Source organism: Danio rerio, chromosome 14 (genome assembly GCF_052040795.2).
Source record: "Danio rerio strain M-AB ecotype USA chromosome 14, GRCz13ab, whole genome shotgun sequence".
NCBI classification, from domain to species: Eukaryota; Metazoa; Chordata; class Actinopteri; order Cypriniformes; family Danionidae; genus Danio; species Danio rerio.
The window spans coordinates 46,163,494-46,175,861 of NC_141034.1; the positions used below are offsets into that span (position 1 = coordinate 46,163,494).

General features: G+C 37.1%; 2 protein-coding genes across 7 annotated transcripts in view; one reads left to right on the top strand and one right to left on the bottom strand.

The window, feature by feature from the left end:
• LOC147834029 (uncharacterized) overlaps positions 1-12,368 on the bottom strand; it is a 1,152,336-nt gene that overhangs the window by 105,535 nt on the left and 1,034,433 nt on the right. For 3 of the 5 annotated variants that reach the window (XR_015507929.1, XR_015507933.1, XR_015507931.1), the window contains exons 2-3: positions 5,495-5,587; positions 4,873-4,924 (exon numbers count right to left, since the gene is read on the bottom strand). The exons of the other annotated variants lie outside the window; for them this stretch is intronic. The gene's annotated coding sequence lies outside the window, so the exon portion shown is untranslated. The remainder of the gene's footprint in view (positions 1-4,872; positions 4,925-5,494; positions 5,588-12,368) is intronic. 5 annotated transcript variants of the gene reach the window in all.
• Positions 10,311-12,368, top strand: part of slc7a11 (solute carrier family 7 member 11) — a 30,219-nt gene continuing 28,161 nt past the window's right edge. For both annotated transcript variants that reach the window (XR_015507880.1, XM_087282072.1), the window contains exon 1: positions 10,311-10,686. Coding sequence is in view for 1 of the 2 variants with exons in the window: in XM_087282072.1 (XP_087138198.1) it covers positions 10,413-10,686 (274 nt within the window). In the remaining variant the exon portion in view is untranslated. The remainder of the gene's footprint in view (positions 10,687-12,368) is intronic.

A 12,368-nucleotide genomic window follows, 5' to 3' on the forward strand; every position in this document is an offset into this window, starting at 1 on the left:
GTATGGAATATACCAACGCAATCTCACTGCATATCATAACCTTTTGATTTAGTGGCTAATTTGTATGAATTCGTATGATCTAATTCGTAGAATTTAGTACGATTTGCTCATAATGCAATGACGGTTGGGGTTAGGGGTGGGGTTGGGTGCCATACCTCCTTTTAAAATCGTACATTGTTGTACGATTGAACTCGGACAAATACGTCTGAATTAGCCACTAAACTGACAAAACGTAAAATACCTACGTTTCCTCGTGAGATCAGGCTGAATATACAAATTTCAGTAGACTAATTATCTCAGACAAACACAAAACACCCAAACACTGCAGTGCTTTGTAATTTTCTCCATAAATGAAAATTGTATCAGAGTGACAGCAATGTTTTGTCAACTTGTCATCCTTTGAGAAAATGGTTGATGGTCACAATCTATGAACTCCCTCACCCTGTTGACCAGTCCGTGGTGATAAAAAGATTAGGGACCACTGATATAGTAGATAGCAGATACACTGATTTTTATTAAACCTAAAGTACACAAAGTGCACCTAATACTAGGAATATACAGTCGGCAGCAGTTTCTCAATCCAAAAGCCTAATCATGGTATGCCTTAAAACCCCACAAGACCCAATTCACTGAAATCCTCTAGTAAAATAAAGCAGTTTGGTTTTTCCTGAAAGCATCATGAAGCAGTTCTGTCTAACAATCACCTGACATATCACTCCTGTGGTTTATTTAAATAGGGAAATGGCACATTTTTTAAACACTAAAAACACCAACCAAGACTGAAGTCACATAAAAATACACGGGAAAGCCCCATAAGCAGAACAATAGTTTCACAACACTGGATTACAGTGGACTCCATTCTCATCAAAAACGTCAACACCTTCCTCTACAGCAAACTAAATGTGATTACATAAAGCCAGTGGCTCTAAACGCCTGTCTGTTTCTCTGCTGGAGTAATCATATATCTCTCACACATTACTGACAGCAGCAGGATCCATGCGCAGAGATCTCCTGCTAGGCTCTGAAATACTCTAAAAGCTTTCTCATCTCGTTAGACGTCTGTAATGCATTCATTTATAGCCTGTTTCACTTTGCGTGCCTCTTTACAAGCTCACTCTTATGGAAAATTTAAAGCCTTTTCACTGCACTGATTATTCATAAACACATCTAGCCGACTGCAGATAAATGTTGTCTGTTTTATTTCCACGGAGGAACGAGCATTCATTTGCATCTCATCAATCTCCCTCCATTTCCTCGTGTTTAAGGAGTCATTGGCAGGGGTGCGAATTCCCCAGAAAGTCACAGATGGATTGGACCGCAAACAAGGCAGACGTATTAAGGTTGAAAGTCGTAATCGGTTTATGCTCAAACGCAGTCACAGTCACCTTGGAGGTTTTTGAAACCAAACTAGTTTGATATGCACTTCGGTTTATACTAACAATGTGAGCGGAACTTAATTTTTGAGATCAAATTTCATCAGTCAGTTCGACGCAGCTCATCCTGAGCCAGTTAGACTGGATCCGTTTGGGAAATAAAAGATATTTTCAATCTAACGCTTGAGTTTATTTACAGTTTGCAGCCTTGAATTCTGACTGACCCTACGTGGGTGATGGGACACGTTTTTAAATGGTATCCTACTGTATGTATTGCTATGGTATATCACGGGCTGGATATGAGTTTTGCAGCAAGGAGGTATGTTTATATCACAGCGGCTCTTGAGACCCTCGGTCAATGAACAGATCTCCATCCACACAACCTGCAGGGTTTCTTTGGGAAGGAAGCATAGATGTGAACAAAGTGGTCTGGCTGGCAGACTTTAATAAGATCAATATCTAGCAGTGACTACCGAACACATGAAAAGTGCTATAGGCCTCCATTTTGATTTAGTACAATGGCCTGGGTCCAAAATAACACTAAAGGCAAAATGCTTTCTGGGGATCAGGGCTCCAGAGTGAAAAAAAAAAAAAAAAAAAACATAGAAGGATAAGGGAGCACATTGGCTTATAAATGGAAATTACTTTAGTTGCCAGATGTCTGCATTTCTAGCTTTAGTGGAGTGAGAGAATGGTTTACAGTAATGAATGTAAATGTTATGGTTATTGATGAAGGGAAATATGTTCATTACTTTCACAAAGTTTGAGTTCATGACTCATGATTTTAAAACTTTTAATTACAATTACTGATTAATAATAAATGCAAACATTCATACAAATATATTTTATTTAACGTGTGCAGTTATTCAAGAATTGAGTGTCACATTATCCTTCGATAATAAATGATTATCCTCAAACGGTTCAGATCTTGCCTTGAAGGGAAAGGTTACTATGTCAGTACATAAGGTGGACACCCTTGACATGTGGAGTCCCACAAGGTTCAATTCTGGCACCTCTCCTGTTCAACCTTTTTATGCTCCCACTGAGACAATTAATGAAAAGAAACCAAATCTCACTCAGATCTACATAGCCTTACTGCCTAATGACTTCAGCCTCATTGACACCCTCTGCCAATGCATTGATGAAATTGAAACCAAAACTTTCTTCAATTAAACAAAGAGAAAGCTAAAGTCATTGTATTTGGGAACAGAGATGAGGTTCTCGAGGTGAATGAGTACTTTGGCTCAACAGGTCAAACAACAAAAAACAAGGTCAAGAATCTTGGTGTGATTCTGGAGTCAGATCTGAGGGCCTACTCACACTGTGCTATCCATACCATGGCCAAGCCTGTTTCCTGAATCGTTTGTGCTTGTGTGTGAGTGAAAACGCGCCAAAGCCCGAAACTGAACGTGAGACGTGACTTTTAAGGGACTGTTTCATATGGATTCATTAATCATTCTTACTGTTCAGTGAACGCAAACTGCCGTAGTTTATTAGATACATAGTTTATTTGTTATCTGTTTTAGTTTATTAAAAAGTGGCTGATCTGTTCGGTGAAATATCTGACAGTGTGTCACCGCATCCCTAAGGACTAAAGCGATATTACTAGAGAAATCTCCACTGTGCTGAGCGAGAGTGCTTACTGAACAGCGCAGCATCGATGACGTAAGTGTGCCCAGGCCCGATTGTAATGTGAGTGCGGGCCGTCGGGGGAGACGGGAGGGGGGAGAAGCATGCTTTGGCCCGGTTCGAGGCCACTGTACCTCAAAAACATTGCAAGAATTAAAGGCTTTGTTTCCAGTGAGAACTTGTTCATGCTTTTATCACCAGCATGGTGGATTACTGTAATAGACCCTTTACTGGCCTTCCCAAAAAAAAAAACAGTTGCAGCTCATCCACAATGCTGCTGCCAGGATTCTGACCAGAACCAGAAAATCAGAGCACATCACACCTGTCCTTGGGTCTTTACACTAGCTCCTAGTAACATTCAGACCTCAACACATTACAGATTTGCTCACTGAAAACAAACCATGCAGATTTTTAGGATCAAGTAAACTAGAAATTCCTAGGGTTCATGTCAACGCAGGATGAATCCGCCTTCAGCTACTGCGCCCCCCGCTGCTGGAATCAGCTTCCAGAAGGGATCAGATGTGCTCCAACATTAGGCACATTCAAATCAAGACTAAAAACACATCTGTTTAGATGTGCCTTTACTGGATGATCACTGTGTTACGTCCGACAGATCGCACGATTGTGTCTTTCTTTTCTTTGTCATTCTTTTAGAACCTGTTTTTACACATTTTAATCAGTTTTTTTAACCACTTTTATTATTTGTTTTTATTTTATTATATTTATATTCTCATTTATGTGATGCACTTTGAATTACCACTGTGTATGAAATGTGCTATATAAATAAACTTGCCTATAAATTATGTATATTATTATAATTAAGCAGCTTTGTTAATTCAATGATTTTTTAAAGATTCTGTTTATTCTGTAATAATATATTAAACTTAAAATATAATATAAACTGACACAATTTATATTTAAAATAATATATACTGTATGTATATATATAAAATAAAATAATATGGTCACACAATAAGTTTCCACTATGTTATTGAATTAATAAGAATAAATAATAGTTCCGTATTTACTAATGCACTATTAAGATCCAGCACTGTGCTTGTTAAGATTAGTTGCGCACGCACGCATGCACACACACACACGACGATTAATACTGTATTTAATGTATTGTGATTATTTGTTCATGTTATAAACACGTTAACTAATGCAACCTTGTGATGAACCTAATGTGCCCAAAATAACAATAACATAATCTGATATATACTTACTGTTTTTCGACCTAGTAAATAAATTCAAACTATTTTTTTTACAACAAAATTAGTTGTACTACTATTAGTTGTACTAGTGAGTCATAAGTCATTTGATGATGACTATTTAGTCAGTCTCATAAATTTTAATAAAAAATAAAACTATTATTGACCCACTGAGCCTAATCTAATCTAAATTAATGAATCATTTGACTCACAGATCATTTGATTTTGAATCAGACATCATGGCTCTTACAGTATAGGTACATTTTGTTTTGCAAGATGATGCCTAATAAGACAGCAATTTTTAGCAAGTCTAAAATGCAAAATGTTGCAATATATTTATTCTGAAGTCCTGCGACTACGACTTTACTGCCAAAATGCACACCAGTTTGCTCTGGCAATGGGCTTCTGACATCATTATGGAACTTGATGAGCTCCTTGTTGAAATTTATCCTGGAGTGTTCCTGATCATTAACTTCAGTTAAGTTAGTCTGGTCAAAGCTTCTGGTAGAACGGATGAGTGCAGAAAAGAAGGAGATAACTTTCCCACAGGCCTTCCCTTAGGCCTCACTGCTCAAGCTGAAAACACAGTCTGACACGCAGCGCACACACACATAGAGAAAGAGAGAGAAAGAGAGATTAAAGGATGTTTAGATACATGCCTGGGGCCTCCTTTATATAGGCAGATTCCACCGTATTCAGGGAGAAGATGGGCTTGATCCAGGGCCGGAGTGGGACTCTTTTTCAGCCCTGGAGTTTCAAGCCTTAGACCGGCCCACCTCAGTTCACCACTGACTATGTTAAAATAAGGTAATTTCCAATTCAGTTTCTAATTACACTATCATGTCTTTTTTTGAGAAAACAGCTGTTTTAGAACTTCAAATGTTCAACAACCCTTACAGTATTATATGTTTTAACAATAAAAATGAAAAAAAATATATGTTTTCAGGCGGGAATCGAACCCGGGTTGGCAGCGCCACAACCTAACGTGCTATCCACTGTACCACAACAGCTGTGCATAAAGAAGTGACCTATCTACTTACATCTATCTTACCTACTTATATTGTTCACGAGACTACGAGAAAATAGATAAAAAGAGCAGAGCTGCGGTAAAATAATGAATAAGAAGGCTGTGGTCAAGTAAATAAATAAATTATTTTTAAAAAGTGTGACTGCTGAGAGCAACAAATTCTGGAGCTAGGAACACCGGCCCTCACGGCCAAAAAACGGACCGGCCCACCGGGAATTCTCCCGGTCCTCCCGATTAGCCAATCCGGGCCTGGCTTGATCCCTCACTTGCTTCTGCCTCTCATCTCTGAATGATGCTACAGAGAGACGTTCACTTAACCTCCTTCACATTTCTGCCCTGCAGCCAGCCTGAAATACAGATGAAGGATACCTTAATATGTGGACCGCATCCTCTGGCTTACTTTTCGGAGGCCGTTACAAGGGCTTTGCTGCGCTAATACTTGCAAATATAATCCATAAAGAAACTTATATTGAAGGGAGAAGTTCACTCTGAAAAAAAAAAAATAATGAAATGAAAGTTCACCCTTGTGTTGTTTAACCCTTATTTAAATATATTAAAAGAGAAAGTTGGGAACAAAATATATTAAAAAAATTCTATACTACTATAAAAGTGATTCAAAATACTTAGAATGATGTATCATATCAAAGTCAAAGTCAAGTCAAGTGGAAGTCAGTTATATTGTCAATTCAACCACATGTACAGGACATACGGACAATCAAACTTGCATTACTCTCAGACCCTAGGTGCCTTACATAAAACATTAATACAAAAAGCAGAATTATAAAAAGAAATTACAATAAATACAATTACACATTTAATAGAATCTAAAAATATAAGTAAAAACAATGAGTTTGTTTTATCAACACATTATTAAGGCAATTCTATTGCATTATTTTTCATTTATTTCATTACTCTCAGTACTGGGTTGTGGCTAAAACGCCATCTGCCACATACAAAAATAAAAAATAAATAATAAAATAATAATATAAAATAATCTTGTTTTCGGTTTGAAATAAGATTATTTAACCCACTGGCAAATAATTGAGCTTGTTTTAAGGAAAAAAACTTGCTTAATTTTTTTTTTATATTCATATTTATTAGTTCATTTTTCTTCTGTTTAGTCTCTATTTCAGAGGTCGTCACAGTGGAATGAACCACCAACAATTCCAGCATGTATTTTAAACAGCGGTTGCCCTTCCACTCGTACTGGGAAAGCCAGTACTGGGAAACACCTGTATACTTTCACAGTCACACATACTCATACATTATGGCCAATTCAAGTCGATTCAATTCCCCTATAGAGCATGTCTTTGGACTGTGGGGGAAACCGGAGCACTGGGAGGCAACCAGCGCAAACACCGGGAGAAAAATTCAGTTCAATTAATTTCATCTTAATTTCTGTACAGCTTTTACAATGTAGATTGCGTCAAAGCAGCAAAACATATAACATTATAGTAAATTAAAACTGCATCAGTCCAGTTTTCAGAGTTGAAGTTGAGTTTAGTTCAGTTCTGTGTGGTTTAATTTTCACTGCTGAAAGTCCAAGCACTGAAGAGCAAATCAATCGATGCGCAGCTCCACAAGTCCTGAACCATGCAAGCCAGTGGCGACAGCGGCGAGGAACAAACTTCACCAATTGACAAAAGTAAGGGGAAAAAAAAAACCTTGAGAGAAACCAGGCTCAGTTGGGCACAACCATTTCTGCTCTGGCTAAACTTATTGTACGGAGCTGCAGTCTAGACCCAGCAACTTTCTTGCTGTGAGGCGACAGTGTTAACCCCTGAGCCAAAGTGCTGCCAAATTGCCTTAAAGTCAAAAAGCAATTTCTAGAATTATATCTAGAATTTAACTAAACGACTTTTGTTTTGTTTTTAGAAATAATAAGTCAAAATTCTTTAAAAAATGATAAATGATCTGCCAATGACATAATGAAATAATCTTGTTTTCAGTTTAAAATTAGACTATTTAGCTCACTGGCAGATATTTTAGGTTGTTTTAAGGGTCAAAAATTACTTCATTTTGACGTATTATTTCTAATAAGAAAACAACATGTTATACTCGTCTAGTACTTGCTTCTTGATTGAAGTATTTTTAGATATTTGGACTAGAAACAAGACACACACCTCAAGTAAGAAAGGCATTCCTTTAAAGTAAAAAATAAGCCAAACACATTAAGATGCATGCACACAGTATGGGAACACCTCTATGTCACGCTGTTGTTGCATACTGTTAGAAATGTGCAGCTTTTATCTTACAGATAGAGATTTGAAATCATGATACATGTTCTTATTCTGTTGACTCTTTCTGTCCCATGATGATCTCTTCTCCTCCCTCATCGTATTATAGTTTATTGGACTGTGCAGGAGAGATGTTTTCTTGAGAATATCGTTCTTGCTTTCCTCTTACCAGCACATCAAACAAGTTCAGGGACTGACCGAGGGCATGTTTTTGGGGTCAGTTGTTCAAAATTGTTCTGGGACTGTATAAGATGTATTTATTTATTTACTTTCATGGTGTCTTTTTGTGGTTTCCATCTCTCTCTTTAAACTACTGGCGACAACACAATACAAATGTTGTCATGCCGATTTTTTTATTGGATAAAATAACAAAAAAGGTGTCATCTTTTCAAAATATTATATTTATTTTTATAGTTTTTATAGAAAGCAATATTTGACGGATTAACCCTGGTCTATTACTGATATTTACTTTGAGATTAACTAAAGCTTAAAAAGTGCACTTCATAAGTTGACAGGAAAAAAAACCTTTCAATATACACACACATTGGCCACTTTATTAGGTATACCTTACTAGTACTGGTTTGGACCCTCTTTTAGCTTTGGCGTAGATTTAACAAGGTACTGGAAATATTCCTCAGAGATTTTCATCCATATTGACATGATAGCATCACGCAGTTGCTGTAGGTTTGTCGGCTGCAAATCCATGATGCGTATTTCCCATTCCACCACATCCCAAAGGTGCTCTATTGGATCGTGTTATCCTGCTGGAAGTAGCCATCAAAATATGGGTACACTGTGGTCATAAACAGTTAGACATGGTCAGCAATACCAATGCTCAATGCTCCCCTACACCATTACACCACCATCACTAGCTTGAACCGTTGATACAAGGCAGGATGGATCCATGATTTCATGTTGTTGATGCCACATTCTGACCCTACCATCCGAATGTCACAGCAGAAAACGAGACTCAGCAAATCAGGCAACGTTTTTTTTTTTACAATCTTCTATCGTTCAATTTGGGTGAGCCTGTGTGAATTGTAGCCTCAGTTTCCTATTCTTAGCTGACAGGAGTGGCACCAGGAAATGGTCTTCTGCTGCTGTAGCCCATCCGCCTCGAGGTTCATGGATAGTAACGAGTGGTTATTTTAGTTACTGTTGCCTTTCTATCAGCTGGAACCAGTCTGACCATTCTCCTCTGACATCAACAAGACATTTGCGCCCACACAACTGCCGCTCATTGAATAATTTCTCTTTTGAAACATTCTCTGTAAACCCTAGAGACAGTTGTGTGTGAAAATCCCAGTAGATCAGCAGTTTCTAAAATACTCAGATCAGACTGTCTGGCACCAACAACCATGCCACATTCAAAGTCACTTAAATCATCTTTGGTCCCACTTTATATTAAGTGTCCCTAACTACTACGTACTTACATAAAAAAAAAATAAATACAATGTACTTACTGTGTTTATAATGTATTTGAGAACACTTGTGGTGCTTTTGAGTTGGAATAGAGGTTGGGTTATGGACAGGTTTGGTGGCATGGGTAGGTTTAAGGGTGGGTTAAGGTGTAAGGGATGGTCAACAGTCTATTTACAAATGTAATTACAAAAGTTAATTACAGATGTAATTACATACATGTATTTAATCAAGCATAAGTACACAGTAAATACATGTATTTACACAATAAGTACTGTACATTGTAACAAACTATTAAGTCCTATGTAAGTACATATTAGTTAAGTTAAGGCAACTTAATATAAAGTTGGACCTCATCTTTCTTCCCCATTCTGATGCTCGGTTTGAACTGCAGCAGATTGTTTTGACCATGTCTACATGCATAAATACATTGAGTTGCTCCCATGTGACTGACTGAATAGAAATTTGCATTAATGAGGAGAGGTGTACCTAATAAAGTGGCCGGTGTGTGTGTGTGTGTGTGTGTGTGTGTGTGTGTGTGTGTGTGTGTGTGTGTGTGTGTGTGTGTGTGTGTGTATATATATATATATAATAATATATAATAATATAATAATATATATATTAATAAAATTATAAAATTGTAGCAATGAGTCATCAGTTTTCGGACATCATAATGCATCATAATGACTCCAATAGTAAATAGTGAGTCAAACATATTTTGCTGTCCGGGTCTAAAAAATTGGGCTATGTTCCTAAAAAAACTTACACAAGTCATGATTTTACAACACCGGATTTTACAACACTGCCAGGGCTGATCTGATGTAATGTTACATCAGCCTGCCTCCGTCTTATTTACAGAACACTGTATCAGGCTTGACTGGAATGGCTTTGTCTGCACACACACACACACATACAGTAACCATCGCCACCACGTCTTTTGACCTAGATTCAGTTTCATTCCCTGTGTCAACATTAAGTATGCAAAAAAGAAGTTCTGCAATCCTGAAAAACAAGAGTTTGTTATCAGTCTCCCATCCGCCGCTCACTTGCTAATCAGAACACGTCTGTAACAAGTGCAACAGGCCTTTGAAAGAACTAAAGAAAACAGTGAGTGTGTAAAATGAGCGCCGGATGTCTTTGTGTGTGATATGCATGTCACATGAGGAAAGGTGAGAATGGGATACTATTGCTGAAGCATCATGACTCTGGGTAAACGAACCACAATAAGAAACGCCCCCTTCCTTCACACACATTGCACTGTAAATTACAGGACAACATAAAAAGAGGAACAATAAAGCAGAGGAAAGGGGAGTGTTTGAGACATTAAAAAGCCCAGTGAAAGAGGGAGACACCAAAAAAAGAGGAGGGAGAAGCCACTTCACATTGTATTTGTTTAGACTTGTCACGGCGTATCAGAAGTTTGCTTTACTTCGAGCTGTGAGAACACCTTCCAGTCAGGCCTCTCATGTGGCACTGAGAGTCAATGTGTGTGTGTGCTACTGAGTGAGCGAACAAGATGCCCAGAAGGACTGTGTCAGCTCCCCATCCCAATGGGGATCCAACTCCGAGTAATTTTGGAGAAAAAGAGCCTCTCAAATTAAATGGAGAGCCCCCGAAGGAGAAAGTGGAGCTTCGGAAGAAGGTGACCCTGCTCCGAGGAATCTCCATCATCATCGGGACGATCATTGGAGCAGGAATATTCATCTCTCCCAAGGGGATATTGCAGAACTCGGGCAGTGTGGGAATGTCACTGGTGGTGTGGATCGCATGTGGGATTCTGTCTCTTTTTGGTAAGTGTCAAATACACAGATATAGTACATGCACTGATGTTTCATTGGATTTAGTACATTTTTTAAGGTAAGTGGATGCAAACAATTTATAAGAGTTAAATTTAAATACACACATTACGTTGAACATTACTGCATTTAATTGGTTTGTTTAAATTCAGCCCATATAAAGTGTTTGCCACCACTTACCTTTAAAAAATTGAGTGCATTTAATGAATCATTTTGTTCAGCATATTCAAGCTTGTGCGTTTTAAAGAGATAGTTTAACCAAACATTAAACTTTACTTACTATTTACTCACCATCAAGTGATTCCAAATCTTTTATGACTTTCATTCTTCTTTTAAACACTAAATATATATATAAAAAAAAGCTGAAAACCATTAACTTTCATATAAGGAAAAATTAAATACAGAAAAAAATAGTTACAGGTTACATTTTTCAAAATATCTTCTTCTGTGTTTAACCGAAGAAAAACTGTCAGACAAGTAAAGAGCGAGTAAACTGACAAAATTTCCAGTATTTTTGGAGAACTATCCCTTTAATGTGCACATGCTCTCGTATTGTTTTCCACACATATTGCAAACTTCAATAAATGGCCTAAATATTTCACCCACTCGTCTGGAACAATCGGCTTCTGATAGAACCCACAGTTGCATTTTAATTAGAATTTGAGGAATTGTACTGATGCTGACTTAGCCTTTTGTTTGTGGTTTTGAAACTGGGGTTTACCTCACAGCACCTCTAACGTCATAGCTATACATTAGGACACATCACTTTACTAACAGGAAGATGAGTGTTCTTGAAGCCACGCACACACAGCGTTTCATCATACAGGATTTAAACGCTGGTGTGAATGCCTTAAATTATCTCTTAACAACCAATATAACTTACTAAAACAACAAAACATTGTACACTTAAAATTCAAGGAAAATATATAAAAATGCAAAACATAATAAATGAATAAATAAATAAAAATAAATAAAATAAAATAAATAAATACATAAAGAAATATTAAATAAATAAGAAAGAAAGAAAGAAAAATAAATAAATAAATAAATAAATAAACAAACAAACAAACAAACAAACAAACAAATAAATAAATAAATAAATAAATAAATAAATAAATAAATAAATAAATAAATACGTGTTATAGAATAAATGGTTCAAATCTTGAAGATGTTTTTTGTAACAAATAAAGTTACAATGACCAATGGCTTGTTTGAAATTGAATCTAATCTGTTGTCACAATCGCCAGCAATCTAATCCAATCAAATCTAAATCCAGCAGATCGCTGGTAAACACAGATCACAGATCACATAGAACTACAAATCCAGTCATGCACCACACACTCACACTTCTTCCAGATTCCCATTGATTAGACCCACACAGCTGAAGCTGCTCATTGACTGATTGCTCTCACATATATACAGCTGACTATGACACCCTCATTGCTGAGTTGTGTTGATCTGTCTAGTTAACATTAAGACATGTTTTCCTTGCCTTGTCCTGCAGTGGTTTTGACCCTAGCCTTGTTTGTTTGTTTGTTTGTTTACATTGCCTGCTGCCTGTCTTTTGACCATTTGCCTGTGTATTCAACTATGACACTTGATTTTCCTACATACATCTGTTTGCTCCTGAATGTGACCGTTGCTTGCCTGACCATTCGTGTTATTAAACCCTGCAT